The 19305-nt window shown below is 36.6% G+C and overlaps 2 protein-coding genes across 8 annotated transcripts; one reads left to right on the top strand and one right to left on the bottom strand.

The window, feature by feature from the left end:
• The first annotated feature begins 1 nt into the window (after position 1).
• On the top strand, positions 2-9766 carry LOC137719473 (uncharacterized). Of its 7 annotated transcripts, none has more exons than XM_088693603.1 (10): positions 13-277; positions 382-506; positions 4611-4805; positions 6089-6181; positions 6932-7114; positions 7202-7304; positions 7388-7570; positions 8387-8796; positions 8935-9389; positions 9474-9766. In XM_088693603.1, exons 3-10 carry the CDS (start codon positions 4707-4709, stop codon positions 9529-9531), a joined length of 1584 nt encoding a protein of 527 aa, XP_088549729.1. In that variant the 5' UTR covers positions 13-277; positions 382-506; positions 4611-4706; the 3' UTR covers positions 9532-9766. The 7 variants fall into 7 exon arrangements, with proteins under 7 accessions (XP_068314609.1, XP_088549729.1, XP_088549712.1 ...); XM_088693580.1 differs by lacking the exons at positions 13-277; positions 382-506 and adding exons at positions 2987-3027; positions 3145-3473; XM_068458508.2 differs by having other exon boundaries at positions 2-506.
• LOC137719474 (alpha-galactosidase 3) lies at positions 9741-14389 on the bottom strand. Its single transcript, XM_068458511.2, has 15 exons — positions 14055-14389; positions 13699-13757; positions 13384-13440; positions 13268-13299; positions 12825-12928; positions 12665-12737; positions 12193-12251; positions 12039-12104; positions 11864-11947; positions 11429-11493; positions 11250-11332; positions 10775-10865; positions 10609-10667; positions 10224-10364; positions 9741-10103 (listed from the first exon to the last, which is right to left on the bottom strand). Exons 1-15 carry the CDS (start codon positions 14261-14263, stop codon positions 9990-9992), a joined length of 1296 nt encoding a protein of 431 aa, XP_068314612.2. The 5' UTR covers positions 14264-14389; the 3' UTR covers positions 9741-9989.
• Between the last annotated feature and the right edge of the window lie 4916 nt (positions 14390-19305).

Genomic DNA, 19305 nt, shown 5'->3' with positions numbered 1-19305 from the left:
GGGAGGAGATGAGGTGGGGTCGCTGGATGGGAGAGAGGAGACGAGGTGGGGTCGGCGGGAAGAGGCTGAAAAAGAAGACGAGAGTGGTGTTGTAGGACGGCAGAGGTTGGAGGAGGTGAGGGTTTGGTCAGCCATGTCTGGTGGGGTTTATGGGAGGAAGAAGAATGTTGTTTGGTTATCAAAATAGCAGGAGCTTGGAGCAATCAAATGGACAGGTGTAGCATTTCTATTGAGCTAGACAATGGTCAGTAAAAATTGGTTACTGACCTATCAGTAGGCAAGTATTATCCTCGAAATTATACTGCCATTGGAGCAGTGAAGACTTTCACTGTTTCGAGCATTTGCTCTTTGCTGGGGTTTTACTTTTGGGTCTGGAATTAGGGTTTTGACCAGCGAAGAAGATGGTGGCGATGAACTTGCTTGCGTTTGGTGGGTCCCACGAAGAAGTGGGTTCTGGCCAAAAGCGGAAGATGAAGCGGAGGAGCAGAAGGAAACCGCCATGAAAGGTAGAAAGCTCTGAACTTTAATGCTGTTTTCGTTCGCAGTGAATGCTTTTCCATATTTGGTTGTTTTTTGAAATATTTAGCTGGGTTTTGGAGAATTTCAGTTGTAGTTTTTACCTATTGTGAAAGATGGGATTTTTATTCGAAATGTTACGATTGTTCTGTTTGGAAAAGTGCTTCTAGCTTGTGACTTTGTTTGCAATAAGCAAGTTAATGATGGATTAATGTGTTTGTAAGACACCATAGTAGTAGGTTTACTTGTGTTGGTTTTCTTTGCTTTTCGGGTAGGCAGCTTACCCAGTTTAGTTGTTACTCAAAACATCGTACCCAAATAGGGAAAGCACAAACATGTTGCTAATTTGAGAGAATTGCACCGAACCCTTAGATTGGATTTTGGATGTGGTTTTTTTCTTTCCAAGATTAAAGTTTATGATGGAGAACCGACAAAAGAGAACGAGAAATAGAAAGTTTGTTTTTTTAATCACTTATCTAATGGGAAACTTAATGTATTAAGTTTTTCAATCTCAGTTAACATCATTGCATATTATTCCTAAATAATAGTCAGCTGAAAATGGAAACATGTTAGCGGAATGCCTCATATACGGCCTTCAAACCATATGGGTGTGAGGAGCATGAAGGATTAACTCTAACTCTGCGTATTAAACCTATGATGTAAAGGTCACCTTTTAAGTCTGGAAACCATTGCAAGAGTGGGATTGGTCTGTAGATAATAGATTTGTCGGTAAACATTAGACCATTGGGCATAAAAGAAAAACAGCATACTAGTTTAGCTTCTTGGATATGTTACAGGGGAGATTTATATGATTAGTGGAATTCTCTATTAGCTTCATGGCTCACCTGATTTGGTTATTGTTTCGTAACCTATGAAAGAACTCCCAAAACAAGATGAAAACCTATAAGAAAATGTATTTTATCCCCAACGACTCCTACCTATCAGTAAGCAAATGGGAGTGATCTTAGCATGAGTTGTCTAAAAGCAAAGTATCCAGGTGATTTTTAAGTCCTTTCGGAGCCTTAATCATTTTTTGGTGCAATCTTCTTTAGCTTGGATCAAAGGATGTTTGAAAAGACAACTGAAGTTCAAATTGAGTTGTTTCTGTCCTTTACGACCAAGACATGATTATTAAGGATGTTATAGAGCTAACCGGCCAACAAGGAAGTTGTTTTGGTGGATATCACTACGCTAGCTGTGCTTTACAATTTTGTGGTACATTAGGGTGTCTAGAAAGTTTATTTGTTCATCTTCTTTTGGATAAAGTTGGCAGGTGCCTGTCCAACAATCATAGTTTTTCATACATACCTGTATTGTTTTCTCACACCTGTGCTCTTCGAAGTTAATCGAAGATGATTTTCAGGCCATCTTGACTTGGCTAGTCATGGGGTAATTTAGATACATTGCAGCGGGATCAAAATAACAATGTGGAACCACTTTTATTGTAGGGCCCATCATAGTGGGGTGGGTGGGGACATTCAGTAATTTTTTCTGGTCATGAGCCCGAATTAAAGGAGAACTATAGAGATGCCTGCACACACTTGAGCTGGAACAACTGGGCGTGGTCAATGTGGCATAGTCGATTGTGGGCCCCAATGAGTGCCCCTATGTTAAACTGACGTTTTTGGTAGGAAGACAAGTATTGGGTATGAAAACAAATTCTAAATCTATTTGTAACCAATGCAATTAATATTTTACTCAGGAAGGAGAAATTTAGGATTTGATATTAATTAGGGTCATGCATCTGAGGATTTAAGTAGGGTAAAACTTGGAGAGGTAACAATGAGAAACATTTGAGGGTGGACTAATTAGTACCATGTATGCAAGCCACAGAAATTTGTATTCTTAATCCCATTACATTTTTCTTTGTTTGTTAACTCATTTATGGAGAAGAATCTAGTCTTCAGAAAAAAACTGAAAATTTGAGAAAAGTTAGACTAAACTTTTATATGGTTGTAAGCTTTGATTAAGACCGTTTCATTGGATTGTACTTAAGTTCTCTTGGCGGCAAGATGTTTTCGTGGCAAGATGTGTTCGCATTCATAGTATTCCATCTCTTTCCCTTTCATCATTTTGCTTCGCTTCTGCTCTTTTGCTTCTAACTTGGCCTAGGAGCTTGGAGCTTCCTCATAAAGGAGTGTTTTCCGTTATTTGATAGTTCATATCACTTCTAAGTTCTGTCCTTTTCTTCTATTTTTTTCATGCTTGTAGAGTTTCTTCAGATAATTTCCCTTGAGGACTTGGGAATCTTTTCTATTTTTCATCAGTTATTTCACGATTCGTTTTCCCCTATCCTCATAGCACACATGTCAAAATAGCCCCAAAACACATAATTTTCAGCACAGACAAGGACTTTAAATACAGAGTTCGAGGATGTAACAGATATGGACGAACTCTGCATAGAATTTCAAGCATCTAATTAGCTGGTTTTTTTCTCTTCTGCTGAATGCACATCCTGGATTAAGCTCTACTGATCTGTGAGCTATTTCAATTGCTACTCATCTGCTGAAGGTGTCCCGGTCTATCCTTCTCTCTCTGTTCTCAGTTTTTTTTTTTTTAACCAGCCCATCTCATTCCTCCCCCTCCCTGCACCAAAAACTCATTATTTTAAATTTCTTAGTTTTGCAGGTTCCTAAAACCGTGTAAACATTCATTTGTTGAAATCATCACTGGGAGAGTGTTTGTGTGGATTTCCTGGGTTGCATTTTTGAAGAGTTGAAAGTCTTACCTTTATATTTATGGAAGATTGTCAAGTGAGATATTCCCCTTATTTTCAATCTTCTTCCTCCTCCACTAAGACCTTGTTGAGGTCGATGGATGCAGAACTGTGGTCCTCTCTAGAACAAAGGACCCAAGAGATTTTACGAAATATTCAACCAAATGTTGAATCTGAGTTGAGGCGGAGGATTTTTGCTAATTATGTTCAGGGGCTTCTTGTATGTCATTTGCCACCTGAGGTGAGAAGTTCCCCAGCTCCCTACTTTTCTTTTTTCTATTTTTGCTTCTTGGCGCGAAGGGAAATCAACAATGGTGGATTTTTTTTATTTTTTATTTTATGTTATTCTATTTTTGATAACTGTAATCCATGCTTCTTTGAAGTCCGTTCGTGAGGAATTAAAATTGTACTTCATCACATTGCTGTAGGTCTGTGCTTCATAATTTTGGGTTCATTGATTACCTCTGTATGTTTTCTAGATTGGTAAATCTCAATGTCTTAAGATGGAAGAATGTCGGTAAAATTAAAATCTATAAAAGGGTCTGGATTTATCTGTGTGTATCCATTTCTGTGATTAGATGTATGCTCCCTCCCTAGCATTTCGAAGCATTCCCATTGTTAACTTTATCAATTGGATTCTGTAAGTATCAGCATACCTAGTAATTTATTTGATTTCCCATTGGTGCGGAAAGAGCTGCGCTACACGTATGGAAGTGTGGTTTGTCGTTACAGCCAAGCGAAACCAAACAAAGTTTTAGGTGTCAACATGAAGTAACTGTTTGACATTGTAGCGTGTCTGGATAATGAAATTGGTATCTCTTATCTGTTACAAAAAGAGCACAGAGTTATTCCTTAGATCTTGCTGATGTCCTCCGATGCCACTGCCACATGACCTAGCGTCGTATGTCCAGCTTTCAATGTCATCTTGGAGGGTTTTGTATTTCATTTTTATTACAAGTTGTATTCATAGGTTCTAGTTCTGTGAAAGTCTGACCTATCTTCAGAGAACTTATTTATGCGGCTTCCATAACATTAAGCATCCAGTACGTTAACTGTTTGTGTTGGATATGCTTTTAGGGTTTGGCATGGAAGTGTTGGATATGCTTTTAGGGTTTTCCTCTTCTTTCTTTCTTGATCAATGCATAACGTACATGGCCATTCATTTTGGAATCTGATTGTCACTCATATTTGAAATCCACGTGTTTCATTCCGTGGACCTGAAATTAATATAATTGAGAGATACAGGATTTCGATGTTTTAACTTCTAACTGCTATTTGTAATAAGAAAACTCTAGTGGGGGAATCTTTGATTGATTCATTACAATTATTGTATGCTGCTATTTTAATATCCCTAAATTAATGGGAGCTTGTGGAACAGCTTGCGTTACAGTTCTACTCCTTTGGCTCATTCCCATTGAAGGCCTATCTTCCTGATGGAGATATTGATTTGACTGCTCTCTGCCGCCCAAACTTGATGGAGGGGCTTGCTCGTAAAATCTGTGCGATCCTCAGGAGTCGTCAACCACAGGACTCTGAGTTCCAGATTAAGGATGTCCGCTACATTCGCGCACGGGTTGAGATTTCTTAGCTCCTTTTACCCTTTCCAATAATTGATCTGCATGTTTGCTATATTTTTGGTTACATATTACATGTATCCTTTTTAGTATTTTCCTTCCTCATTCTTGATTGTCTGTTATTTCAGTTGTTCGCATTAAGGGCTATTTACCCCTTTACTTTCACAAATGAAAATGTCCAAAAGCGAAAAGTTTGTCAGTTCTTTCTTTGCTTCTCATTATATGCTAAGCATGAGGGCCGCATCCTATCCCCGTATCTTGAAATTAGACCAACATTAGTACTCTAGACCCCAATTGCTCTTGGTACTCTAAGAGTGACTTCTGACCCTTGTTGTGTAGGATTTTTCTCCATCTTGACAAGTAGTGATTCACAAAAGTGTGTGATAAAATGAAGAAATATCTACTCAATCAATCCTCGCACACTGGTACCACATCAACCAAGGCTACACCTGTAAAAATCACATCATATGTGTGCATGCGTAACACCTGTTTGGCACTTAAAAGACAGCTTATTAGTTTAGGTTCAGAGTATAAAGACTCGTGCCTTGTTCTCGTGAGTGGTTTTTATCCGCTCCCACTGTTGAAATTCTTTTTAGGTTGTGCGAACTTAAACAAAAAGTTAATTTCGTGCTTATGAGCCTGAACCATTAATGTTCAGTTCTGATATAGAAAGGGTGAATAAATTTGTAAATGTATGGATTGTGCATGCTAATTGTGATATAATTATTTTCCATCTATTAGAAAATTGTGTGAACCGGTTGATTTAGTACATTCCAGGAAAATAGATAACTCAAACAGAAAGATGGGGGAGATCAGGGGATGCGCACAAGGAAAACTAGAAATTGACAAAGATGGCATACATCGCAACCTCAGGATTCAAACCTAAGAAGTGAGATCAAAAGCCCATTGCTCCACCTCTTCTTCCTCTTCTCCTCCTTGATATCGTCTATCCTACTTCCCGACTGTGCTCAATGTCACCTTCTCTTGGACTTATTTCTTCTATCCTCAAGCTACTGCTAAGCCAAACTGTTTGGATTTACTTTTTATTTGAAATTTTATTTTTGGTGGTTTCTGTTTAATGTGAAATATTTATTGGAATGGTAGACAAATTATTTTAATGCTTTTGTCATAGTTTAAGGGAAGCATTTTCACTGCCTCAGTTGCTTTCTTTCTTAATAAATCAATCATGTTGCATAAAGGAGGCATTATCATTTCTTAACTTTAAAAGGGGGGATCCACTGTACATTTTTTATATCGTTCTTGCTGAAATTTTGGATGGTAGGTTAAGGTCGTAAAATGCTTTGTGAATAACATGGCAATTGACATCTCCTTCAATCAGACGGCCGGCCTCAGTACACTGTGCTTTCTGGAGCAGGTTAAAATCTTTATTCTTGATAATATGAAGCTATTATTTATTTTCCTGTTTAACAAAAAGTAGCTTAGAGTAATAACTAGCATTCTTAAAAGCTTTCCTTCAGCTAGCTTGAATTTTTTTACATGCTTTGTTAATTTCGTACTAATAATTGTAAATATAAACTTAGCTGCACTTGTAATTTTTGCACTTAATTACTTTGAATTTCTTCTGTATATGTTAACATGCTTCACTTCAACTTTCGGTTCTGATCTGTTGGCAGGTTTGAAGTTGGCTTATCCCCAATTTTTTGTCGCTTTCTTTGCTTAGCTCTCCATTTACATAGATAGACAATGTTTTGATGGTTCAGTAAATGTAGTCAGCTCCATCTGATTTTTTTTTTTTTTTTTTTTTGGTCGTTTCAAGCTCTTCATTCGCATAAATAATTATTGTTCCACGTGCAAACATCTTAATTTTTCCGGGATAGTGGTAAACCAACAAACAATTTAACATGTCGAAGATCTTGAGTTCAAATCCCTCTAGCTTAAGCTTTTTGGCTCTTCAGTAGTGGAGGAGACTCATCCGAACAGCTTAATCTTTTTGTAGTAGTCGTAAACCAACAAAATATCTACACTTGGCAATACTTAATATCAACAAAACTTATTAACATAAACACACACGTGCGCATGCGCCACACACACTCTCTCTTTCTCTCACTCTCATTTGAAAATTTTATTGTTCCTCTTCAACTGACATGCCTGGTGCTTTATTCAGGTTGACCAACTGATCGGAAAAGACCATCTTTACAAACAGAGTATTATCTTAACCAAAGCTTGGTGCTACTATGAGAGTCGAATTCTTGGGGCCCAATATGGCCTGATTGCATCATATGGACTGGAAACATTGGTGTTGTTTATCATTAATCGCTTTCATTCATCACTCCGTGGTCCTTTAGAGGTATTTTTTTTTGTTTTGTTTCTTCAGTTCAGCAGTCACATTTACATCTGCAAGTGTTCAAACACGACTATGAAATTGTGTGAACAGGTCCTGCATAGGTTTTTGGAATACTATAGCACATTTGATTGGGGCAACTATGGTATCAGTATAGATGGTCCATTTGCCTTATCTTCCCTTCCAGAAATCATAGGTAATTTATGCTTAAATATGTGAATGTGTAACTGATCTGTTTACTCATTGATTAGAATCTTTTATCTGTATTATTTGCTACAGTGACACCCCAAAACGAAGGGGAAGAATTTCTCCTGAGTGAGGAGTTTGTAAGAGAGTGCAGGCTCGCGTTTCCAGATGCAGTGGTGGCAAACGCAGCTAGAGTTGATGAATTCCAAATTAAGTTCCTCAACATAGTGGATCCTCTAAAGGACAATAACAATCTAGGCCGTAGCGTCAGTAAAGGTACTCGACCACTTCACCTGCTGGATCAGTTTTTTGTTCACTCTCTAAAAAAAAAAAAAAAACATTTTTGTTCACTCATTTTGAGATGACTGAATTTGCAATATACTGTATTATCCCTGGTAAATGAAAGTGGGAATATCTATTCTTCCTCCATCATCGTTAATGTGATAAACTTGAAGCAGAATATTAGTGAATAACAAAGTCGCAACGGATATGTTTGTATCATTTAAAGGTTTCTCCTTTGTGACCATAAGGTCATAGGTTCGGGCAACATAAAGGCTGCTCCTTTGTGACCAAAAGGTCACAGGTTCGAGTCGTGGAAACAGCCTCTTTGCAACGCAAGGGTAAGGCTGTGTATGATAGATGTTCCCTCCCCAACCCTCACAAAGCGGAGAGCCTTGTTAGCTTGGGGTCGCCTTTTTTTATTTAAAGCATGTTCAAGGAGAGATTTAAGTATATCATACTATTAACATTTTTATGCATGAAGCTGTTGTTTTAAGAGTTTATTCTATGTGCCCTTATGCCGAAAATGTTTGTAGAGTAGATTATAGTTACCTTGATAATTGGCATAACTATCCAATAATTAAATTACGGTCTTAGACAAAATTTTGTATTTAAGACGATGACATTTTCTTAATAAGGTATGATTTACAAAGCATAAATTTGGTATATTTTTAATAATCTTTAATTCATATAGATTTCCATTTTTTTAAATCTCTTATTCAAAGTGCTTACTTTCCGTTCTAGTGTATGTCGATTTCTTACTGGTTCTGTATGCTAATTAGCTGACATGCTGAACCACCTAATCCTCTCCAGGAAACTTCTGTCGTATAAGATCTGCTTTTTCCCTTGGGGCTAAAAAACTTCGAGAAGTATTAATGCTACCAGGTGAACGCAGAGGCATGACACTTGAGAAATTCTTCGCGACCACTCTAGATAGGAATGGGGGTGGACAGAGAGCAGATCTGGCAACTCCTGTCCCTGGATTTGGTACTGGAACATCTGAAAAATCTGACCTCATTGGGGACTACGAAGAATATTGTGATAGCCTGTTGTCTGCAAATGCATATCAGTTTTCTATTACACACAACGGTGCTCCACCTTTTGAAGCCGTTGACATGAGCAAATGGAATGCCCTGGTTCATACGGCTCAACAAGATGGGAATGTCATTTTTCAAATGGCAGAAAATGCAGACCAAATCTTTTCATGTCTCCTTCCTCACCAGGTATATCGAATTCAACTCAATTCTTTAGTTCAAATTAAAATTTTAGATACTGCTAATTTGTTCTTCCTTTTTTGTTTCAACTTTGGACTGTAAAAGACGACTGACTGGCTTTCTCATCCCAAAACTAAAATACTTCAGGTAATGCAAAATCAAAATAATTCCACCAATGTGCCTCCAAGAGCGAGGGGAAAGGTCCCGGAGTCTAGCGGCTGCGGTCTGAGGATGAAATCACCTCAAAAGACTAACCGAGTTGAGGTTTCCATCAAAGCAGGCCCGAGTGGAAATGCTCCTCAGTTTAAATTTTTACCTGAAGAACAAAATGATTCCACCAATGTGTCTCCAAGAGCGAGGGGAAAGATCCCGGAGTCTAGCACCCGTGGTCCAAGGATGAAATCGCCTCAAAAGACTAACCAAGTTGTGGTTTCCACCGAAGCAGGCCCAAGTGAAAATGCACCCCAGTTTAAATTTTCACCTGAAGAATTCCCACAGCTTCCTGGCACTCAAATGCCTTCATCATCAGATGTACATCAATCTGCTCAGACTGAATTGGCATCTCCTCCAGCCAAGGAATTCCCGCAGGTTACCGCAGCGACGTAAGGCCATTTTCATCTCTTGAGAGTTTCTTGCCATATTTAAGATAGCAACTGATGTACCATTTTAAATGGTTTACTCTGCAGGATTTGCTTTAAGAGGTTCAAGCTAGACAATGATAATGACTTCCCCCCCTTGACTTAATGGAGGCACCGAGGTGGCAAATGTGGATTAGCTCAGTTGGCCAACACAATGTGTCTACCCCTTTGCGTCCGATTTCAAATCCTTTTGAAGTTTAAATAAAAAACGCTGAGACATCAATTTCGTTTTGTGTGTTTCCGATTTCGCTATTTGAACTTATGTATAAATGTTGAAGTTTTCCTTTGATTTCTGGTTACTGAGATATTATCCTATAAATGTTGAATGTTGGAGTTTCCCATCTAGGTATCATTATTTCAACAGCTGATGGTTCCGAATAAGTACGTAGTCATATACAAAGTGCGGTACGATACTTTCATGTGAGCAATATACATTACAGATTGGTACTTTGATCGTCGCCAAGTTCTGCAAAACCCCAGAGATTTACAGCCGTGAACTGTTGCAGACAACCGTTGTGATGCGTTAACAGATGGACGCTGCCTTTCGCTGGCACTATTTTAAGGCTAAGCTATATTTCTGAGCGAGGCGGTATGCGGAGTAAAAATATACATCAGGCAGTCGTGAGCATCAACTTGAGCACCAAATGACGATACTGCATCGACCGCTACTTCTTTGTGCTGCAAGAAATTTGGATGACATATAAGCATGAAACGAATAAGTTCATAGAAGAAGAATGAAACGAATTAAAGCTGTCAATGGATGAAATTGTTAGAAGTCGTATAGGTCAGTTTCGTTACCTGCCACAAATCTCTCACTGAGACACTAATGCCGGATTCGAGTCCAAGTGCTTCCCATGTAGCTGTTATAGTATTTGCTTTCGAGCAACGGTTCCAGAGAACAACGGCCCATCGATGGCCTGACAGAGGACCTGCCCAAACCTGGAAAAGAGAATTATCGCCAAAGTTTTAACGAAACAGTTGATATACAACAGGCTTATGTTAAAGATCCCAAAAGTTGTAACGAACTTTTCCCTTGGCTCGTAATGATACATGCGAAGGGAGATACATTCTGTCAGAGTACCATAGATACTAAATCTATCAACCGGATATACGAATTTTATCCTATCGAGTTTCGACAAAGCAATCACTATAACTTTGTACAGCACAAGAAAGGGGGGAAAACCTGATAGCAGCCATCTGGTCCAGAAACATTAACCTTCCTTCCCTGAACCCCAAGTGGATCTGCAAAAACAAAAACATTCCTCTTTTAGTTTCAGAACTTCATAGTTGAAAAGACTGATATGGCAAAATGATACTTTCAACCGAACCGATTAGCACCAAATTCTCACCTTGGTTTACCGCAATAACCTCCTCGTTGCTTAGAATCTCAAATGTTTCTGCAGTCATGTTTCTCACATCGCAACCAATCAAAAGAGGGGCCTAGATATTCGAACGCCCAATTCTCAGTATGTGAAGAACTAGAAAGTATATGAAATCGAGCCAAGGACAAAACAGTTCATATGCAACATGTATTATGATGCCCCTTGTGCAAGCTAGAATTGAACTAAATTCGTTATATGGACTGCAGAACAAATAAAAGCCATTACGATTTACAAAAATGATACTTTTAATCAGACTAGACAGCGTGGTCAAAACTGATATTTAATATGAAATAAAGCAGCCGAGAGAAAACAAGTAGCTTCTTTGAACTGCTCATATAAGATTATTTTTGTGACACAACTCTGCGAGACAATGGATGAAGGTTCGATCTGAATTATGGGAGTGACATGCAAACCAGGAAGAAAGGAGCAGAAGTTTAAGGACCTTCATCAAAGCCCAGATGCTAAAATGAGAACGGTACTCCTGGTAAGTCATGCCTCCATTGCCAACTTCCAACATATCGGGATCTGCCCAAAATAAAAAGATGGGGCATGAAAAATAAATCACAGTTGGAGTACTGATAACTAATATCTATGCCTGTTTCAAAAAGCTCATGTTTATACCATTCCATCCACCAGGTCCTGCATATGCTGCCCACTTGTCATTCAAATCAGCAATTGCTGTCATGCTAAATAACATAAGAACACACAACTTAATCAGTATGACCACTGAAGATTTTAACAGTAAAACTGCGGGATCATGTATATAAAACCTTGCAGCCAAATAATAACAGCGAGAAAGAATGATAGACAACAAATGTGAGACATTCTTGTACAATTTCTACAATTTCTGAAATAAATGGACATGTATGAACGATCAACTTGGAAGTTACAAAGCAGTTTTAAGGGTCCTCTAAGGTGAAAGCATATACCACAAACCATTTCTGAGGGTTTACTACAAAATTACAAATGATGGTTTCAGTGTGTGCAAGTAGAACTATGTTGTAACCCCAGACACGGTGAAGTTACTGTCCAAGTTAATGGATAAAGAGTTATAACCTCGCCCAACTATCATTGATGTCGTCTGTAGTACGCCAACTATTTCCGAGCTTGCCAGCCCATAAAGCAGGGTCGTCAACACCCCTGTCAAATAAAGAATTTATGAATCAGGATTTCCATAAACTAAAAGTGAACTAATCCAAATATTATAACACAGATCAATAAACTGGATTACCATTCACAAATCGAATAGAAAATTGTGCGTCCAGACACATTTAGGGCCTCACGCATTGGTGGGTATCTGGAAAGTATGAAACCACATCAAATAAATTTATAGCTACCGAATGCAAACCCTCGCAATTAAAGTTGAGAGTAAGAAGAGCAAATACCGTTCTTTTGGTGGGATCCCCAGGTTATAACAGTTGTCATACTTCAAATAATCCACGCCCTGAAAATACAACATTACTTCTTGATTATAAGTAATATCGTAAGAAAAGGAATGGCTATAATTCCAAAATAATAATTCTCAACAAAACTCATGCATCCCAAACTTTGATTGCAAAAAATTGTTGAGTGGAGATAAGGGGAAAAGATTACATACTGTCAAATATTCGAGCTACTCCACTATTTTGCAAACATCGATCAAGTCTATTAACATTAGGAGTAATCAAAATAGAGGGCTTTAAATTTAGTAGTAATGAGCTCACTATTTGCACGGAGGTGAATCTGTTCTACTTGTATTTCAGTCTTTGACTTACAAAAGCAATAAAAAATGCAGAAACAGTGCACAAGGGTATTGAATGCCCGCTAAACCAAATATATACATTCAACAAAAATTGAATCGAGGAAACAGAAACTAACCCAAGAAGCAAACAGCTTTGCATCATCACTTTCATGATAAAGTGATCCAGGTCGAACTTGACATGTAAAAGCCCTACAAAATAGAATCGGTGGGGAGTAGTCAGGAAACTGTATTGAGTTGATATTCAAATAAAAATACATAGAGTTTCATTCATCCTACCCAGCGTCAGAATAAATTCCAAGCTTGAGTCCTTTTCCATGTATATAATCAGCAAGCACTTTAATTCCTGATGGAAATGCTTTAGGATCCGGGACCAATTGACCCTGAAACAAGAACAGTTCGGAATTCAAAATTAAAGCATACATCAAATTCACAATTTTACAAGGATGTGGATTTCCATGCTAGAACCTCGATCCGAAAATTTATATTCTTCAATGTTAACCTCTATCGGAAAATTTATATTCTTCCATGTTTGTGCGCATGTATCGGTAGAGTGGAGAAGAACTTATAGCTACTGGACGGAGATGATTTTGAAAAGTTGCACTTAAATAATTTAAAGCAGAAGTGCCTTCATCTACAATGAAGACGGGTATTCCCCAGAGACCAAAAATTATAGAGACAATGAGAAATATATCTTGGTTAAGTAATGCAATTCAACTGACCTCAGAATTTCGTGTTGGACACCAGCAATCATCTGCATTTATTGACATTGCATTACATCGTAAGTATGAGCAAATGTTAAAGTTTACTAAATACTCAAGGTTTGTCAGAATGATACCTATATTGACATACGCATAGCCTAATTCAGCTAAGCCAGTTGAGATGAGCGCATCAGCTGTCCATCATCAAAATACATGTTAGTACTTTCACAAAATTCGATTGCGGATGAAGAAATGTTATGCTTCATCGAACCGATCGAATCATAATGGTCATTTTTCCCAATTAATATAAGCATATTTCACCAAGTGCCGGATACACCGGCACAAAAACAAACACTGATGCAATATGGAAATGCAACCAATGATCTACAAATGGTATCGGAGCAGAATCAATCGCAACGAACGGAGATGAACTATGAAAGCACAAAATTTACCGGTTTCTTTGATAACGGTTTCATCAATATTGCAAGCAAAGAAATTCCAGCTATTCCACCTGCCCACATATAGTACAATACTCATTAGACACAATTACAATGTCAAGAAGTGAAATTCCCTTCATATATCCAACAACAAGTAAACCACCAAAAGGGTAACTATAAAGCTGTAATTCCAAGCTACCCAATTCTAAAAACCCACAAAAATTTCCAATTAACACATAAAGATTTGATATTTTCCATCAAATACAAACAATCCAAAAGCTGGGAAGGAGTAAGCAGACCAAGAAAGAACAGACTTCAAAGACTACAAGTTAGAGAGAGAGAGAGAGAGAGAGAGAGAGAGAGAGAGGAACCCCATCTGAGGCGTTTGAGCCAAACCGTTGTTGAGCTGCAAAATCCCATACTTGGAAGTATCAAAAATCCGATTAAATGTTGGTCTTTTAATACTGGGCCTCTCCTGGGTTTGCAGGACAGGCGTTAATCTGACTGCAACTGCCAAGGAGAAAACCGATAGAGAGAGAATCAGAGTGTAGAGAGAGAGAGTGATCTTCCTCTTCGCCATTGTTGAATGAATGCTCTGTCTTTTTCCCTTCCTCGATCTTCTTTTGGCTTTTTAAATCTGCGAGTCCGTGAATCGGAAGGAACCCATAATATTCGACAAAGAAGGAAAGTAGCGACATGGGATACAAGGGCAAACACCCGCCAATTTTTTATCGGTAATATTAGGACACTAAATTTGTAAGATAAATTTATAAATTAAATTGATATGTTATGTACGTTTATCAATAATTCAATAAATAATTTTTATACCATTTAGTTTATCAAATTTTTTTTATAAATTTAATTCCTAGTATTACCCATTTTTTTATTTATTTAAAAAAAAATATCAATCTTACCACATTTATTAGTAAGAGATTTTCCAGTGTATCAAAAGTACAATCCGGTGCATCCAAATATCACAATACAAGTAGTTAGATACTTGAAGAAAAAAATTTTAACCACTTGTTTTATGTCACTTGGGGTATATGGCTATAATTCCAGTACATCTGAAAAATTTCTCCTCTAATAGAATGAGATACTTATGTTAGTGAGCTCTATTTCTATTAGAAATATAGTACAAATAATATATGAAAATTGAAATTATTATACCATTACTCCTTTTTATTACAAATTAAATTATTAAATTATATTATTAGTTCAATATAAGATTAAATGCACGTCTCCTTCTCAAAATAGATAATATTTTTTTGTTAAAAAAAAAATTTGATTATTCTCGAAGAATCAAGCAATAATTAAGTCTTATCCCCTAAATGTCATGTCATGACTCATCATCTCATTTTTGGATTTACGTTTGTTTTTTATTATTTGTATAAAAAAAAAAATTATCATTTTGATCTTTGTAATTTGGGTGAAGGCTTTTTTAGCTTTCTTTGGTTTTGCGAGTGACTCGTGTGTGTTGTTACATATGACAACTGAAAAGACAACGTGCATGATGTTCAACATTACTTCATATAAGTTATTTTTGTATACATGTGAATTGTGATTTGCAGCAAATGAAAAAGGATAATGTTACAAAGATTAAATTTATATATAAAAGTTGTAAGTTAAATGATGTGTCATCAATATAAAATAAGCACGTTTATCAATTATTAAGAATAATTCAATCGTCAATTCAATGTAATTTGGTTTACAAATTTAATCTATTGAACATTACTTGATAAAAAATAATGAATCCATAAAGATGAAGTTTTTCTTATGTGTAGAACTACGTTACAAACATGGCATTTGGGGATGACATCAAGTCGTTGACTATATCGCACTTGATAAGCATAAGATGGTAAACAAGTAAAGCTTTCGACCAAAAAGAAAAAGTAAACAAGGGAAGCTTTGTTCTCCACGTAATTATCTGCTGATTTTTCAAAGGGTGCTAATGGATAGAGATTACTTGCAAAGCTTTCTAAAACCAAGGTCTAATAGACTAATTGACTGACTGGTAGGTTGTACAGTTTTGTTACTTAGGGCACCAAGCAGCTGCGCCTTCACGTTCTTCTTTCTTGATCTGCTAATTTTTCAAAGGGTGCCAATGGATAGAGATTACTTGCGAAGCTTTCTAAAACCAAGGTCTAATAGACTAATTGTCTGACTGGTAGGTTGTACAGTTTTGTTACTTGGGGCACCAAGCAGCTGCGGCTTCACGTTCATCTTTCTTGATTTCAAAACTAACCTACTTTAACTATTCAGTATTATGATTTGATGATATTCATCTTCATTTAAATATAAGAGATCTTAGATTCAAATATTATGGATAACAAATTCGATATCAAATTAGGGTACATATTATATGGCTTAGTTGACTCCCCCTTAATTAATGTGAAAGAGCGATGTACTGAAAAGAAAAAAAAAATGACCCACTTAATGATCTCATCACTAATCTAATTAGAAAACAACAATAAGAATACTCATTGTTTTCGGCTTTTTAGTCAAAATGGTTTCTGAGATTGACATAACTCTTCACTTTGGTCTTTGATGATGAAAATTGATAGAAATGGTCTCTGCGTTTGTCCGCCGTAAATCATTTTGGTCATTTCATAAAAAAAATCTGCCAATTCATATCTTTGTTAAGTAGAGAGATTGGTTTAACAAAAATGCACTTAAAAATGCAATCTCGTAGCTATTCAAGTGACAATTAAATGATGATATTGACAAATTTTTCATGCTATGACCAAAATAAGATTTACAGTGGACAAACTTATGAACCACTACTATCGATTTTCATTATCAAATATCAAAGTAAGAAATTATGTAAAATTCAGAGACCATTTTGACCCAAAAAAAAAAAAAAAAAACTCGAGGGGCCTAAATATCTTTCGTTTTTCCTTAAGGTTCCCTGTCTTTCTTTGAACTGCAGTCTGTAGCTATACCTATCAAAGTCAAAATTGGACAGCAAACGTTGATTTCTTAATCTTTCAACTATAGAAAGACTTCTATCTTCACAAGGAAATGTCAACTTCTTTGCAATTTTTTTATTTATATATTAGGTGTTGTTATTCTCAACCGAAATATTCAATTAAATTGTTTAGCTATAGATCATGGTCTGCAGGCACCCTTGATTGTTAATTGATTGTTTGAAACCAGGAGTAGACTTTGTGATTAAATTACTCCACTTGAAGGAAAAAAATAAATGAAATGAGGGTAAATTAAAGTATATAGCTTTGTTATAAGTTATGAAGCCTTCATATTTGAAACATGCAACGCTTGTAGGAACTTAAGTTTCCATGCATGCACCAAATTTATAGTAATTGAAACAAAATTTATGGGTTATGGAAACTTAAGTTATTATAAATTTGGGGTCATGCGCTACAAATTTGGTTAATACATACTTGTCATGATTTGAGGAAACTATCTTGATTTCATTCAGAACTTTATATTTCCTTTGAAAAAGATCAAAGAAAAAGATCAAAGAAAAAACGTACAACCTAGCTTAATGCTTCACTCATGATATGGATCATTAGTGGATAAACCTTGCTTAATGCTTGACTTAAACCAGTATTTGTTTGGATTAATTAATGAAATATCAAACTATTGTTTCTTGCTATAAATAAATAAATAAACATAGAGAAATGAAATCTGCTTCGATTCGTATCACTCGATGTGTTTAGTTCTTGAGGTCGTTGGTTCCTTTGCTGGGTCCAGAAGGCGGCTTTGTCCCTTTGGGAAGAAGATTCAAAACGAGCGGTCCATACTTTGCAGCTGCAGCAGCACCAAATCTTGAACTTTCAACAGCAGAAGCTTGAATATCTGTATTGTCGTCTGTGTGGTATGGCAACACTTGCTGTTTCCGTGGCTGTGAAGGGTTTCCTGGTAATAAAGTAAGGTGGTCGTTCAAAAGCCTAGCGGATGCAGAAGATGTTAGCACTGATGACAACACTATGAGGAAGAGGATTAATACCGTTTTTGCCATTAGGGTTTCTGTGAAAAACTTGGAGAATATGAACTGATTTGGAGGGAAGTAATGGGATTGGAAGAATGAGGAGGAGGAGGAGGAGGAGGAGATGGTGGTGGTGGAGGAAGAGTGATGTGAGCTAAATAAGCTGCTGGTTAATTTGGGTTTTGGGTGCAGTGTTGAAGAAGGTGTGAGGTTTATGGGGATTTTGTGTGAATTTAAAGTGTGTTTTGGAACCTCCAACTGTTGATTTTTCAGTTTGACGGAGTCTTGTCAAAGACTTGTCACGCGCTGCTACGACTTTACTAGGAAGTTGGCTCCTTATCATTTACATAATTTCAAGCATAATTATTATTTTGGACTGATTATGGTTATGAAGTTTATATTTTTCATGACGTGATATGTTAAATGAGGCATAAAATTAATATTGAATAAAATAAAATTATTAATCAACGTAGAATAGAATGGTACGAAATATGTTCTCACTTAGCATTTTTCTTTTGATATTAAGGACGCCAAAGTTGAAACTACAGTCTAATTTTTGTCGTGTCTAAAAACTTTACAAATATCTTCGAACAAAACTCATCTTATATAGGTTATTCAATCACATTTAACAAAATAATAACATTAGTCAATGTGATGTTTATGCATCACTGTTGTCGCATAATACGGTATTACATCCTAATTTATATACCTATATATAGTTTACATCTTAATTTGAGAAAAATTTTTTAGTGTGCTGAGAATACAGTTTGGTATACTAAGTGTCATAATAAAAATAGTTAAAAATTTATTTTTCAAATATCCAACTATTTGTATTATAATATGCGATGCACCATGATGTGTTCTCGACACACATAAAAACTCCACCCAATTTAGATGTTCACTATTTTCTTTGGGAATTATAATTAGCATTCTAAAAATCTTTTTATATACTTCTCATAAGTGTATTTTTCTTTCTAAGTATAGAAACTTTTAAGTGTAAAATAAGATTTTTGAAGCGTTAATAATTTTTTTTTTTTTTTTTTGTGGTGCGATAATTTTGGTGAAAGCGCGTGAAGAGGACAGGGAGTGGGAGAGGAGGTTCCAGCGACTGCAGACGAGATAAGATGCGATCGGCTGCGCGTCAGCTGGAGGGAGATTTTAATTGGACCAGCATTCTCTTCTAATCTAAGGATGAGAATCCTCATGATCAAGGGATGTGGACCGTTATATGAAAATTCAACGGTTATAATTATTATAATTTTAAAAGAACCTCCTATTTGTAGACATTAAATTTTCATCTAATGGTCCACATTCTTTGATCATGAAGATCCTTATTTTTAGATTAAGAGAGGATCCTGATTCATTTTAATTAACCGCCTAGAAATTTGTCAGCTTTTAGTCCATCAAACAGTCCGCGTCCGAGAGTAAGCGGTTCTTCTGGCCCACATCGCCACCGTCGCAACTCACAAACCTTTTCTTTCTGGACATTTGGACCGGACAGTGGGAAAACTGTTTGCTAGGCCTGCTTTGGCAATTTATTTACCTTTTCCCAAGAGAAATTCCCAAAACTGTTTGCCCATGCAGTATAGAATGGACGATGATAGATGTTTTAAATTACTTTGAAAAAGTAATCACTACAGGTGGTTTAATGATTGAGGATAAATTTCAAATCTGTA

The sequence above is a fragment of the Pyrus communis genome, chromosome 1 (genome assembly GCF_041283825.1).
Source record: "Pyrus communis isolate YQ-2024b chromosome 1, ASM4128382v1, whole genome shotgun sequence".
Taxonomy (NCBI): Eukaryota; Viridiplantae; Streptophyta; class Magnoliopsida; order Rosales; family Rosaceae; genus Pyrus; species Pyrus communis.
This window is presented reverse-complemented; position numbering and strand designations above follow the sequence as displayed.

Excerpts from the sequence above, each read along its gene's own strand:
- LOC137719474 (XM_068458511.2), bottom strand. The coding sequence starts at position 14,263 with ATGGCGAAGAGGAAGATCACTCTCTCTCTCTACACTCTGATTCTCTCT. Across the intron at positions 11,948-12,038 it reads TTCTATTCGATTTGTGAATG|GGGTGTTGACGACCCTGCTT; the intron begins GTAATCCAGTTT and ends TTTATTTGACAG. Across the intron at positions 10,866-11,249 it reads GCATCTGGGCTTTGATGAAG|GCCCCTCTTTTGATTGGTTG; the intron begins GTCCTTAAACTT and ends TCGAATATCTAG.
- LOC137719473 (XM_088693580.1), top strand. The coding sequence starts at position 3,255 with ATGGAAGATTGTCAAGTGAGATATTCCCCTTATTTTCAATCTTCTTCC. Across the intron at positions 7,115-7,201 it reads CACTCCGTGGTCCTTTAGAG|GTCCTGCATAGGTTTTTGGA; the intron begins GTATTTTTTTTT and ends TTGTGTGAACAG. Across the intron at positions 7,305-7,387 it reads TTCCCTTCCAGAAATCATAG|TGACACCCCAAAACGAAGGG; the intron begins GTAATTTATGCT and ends TATTTGCTACAG.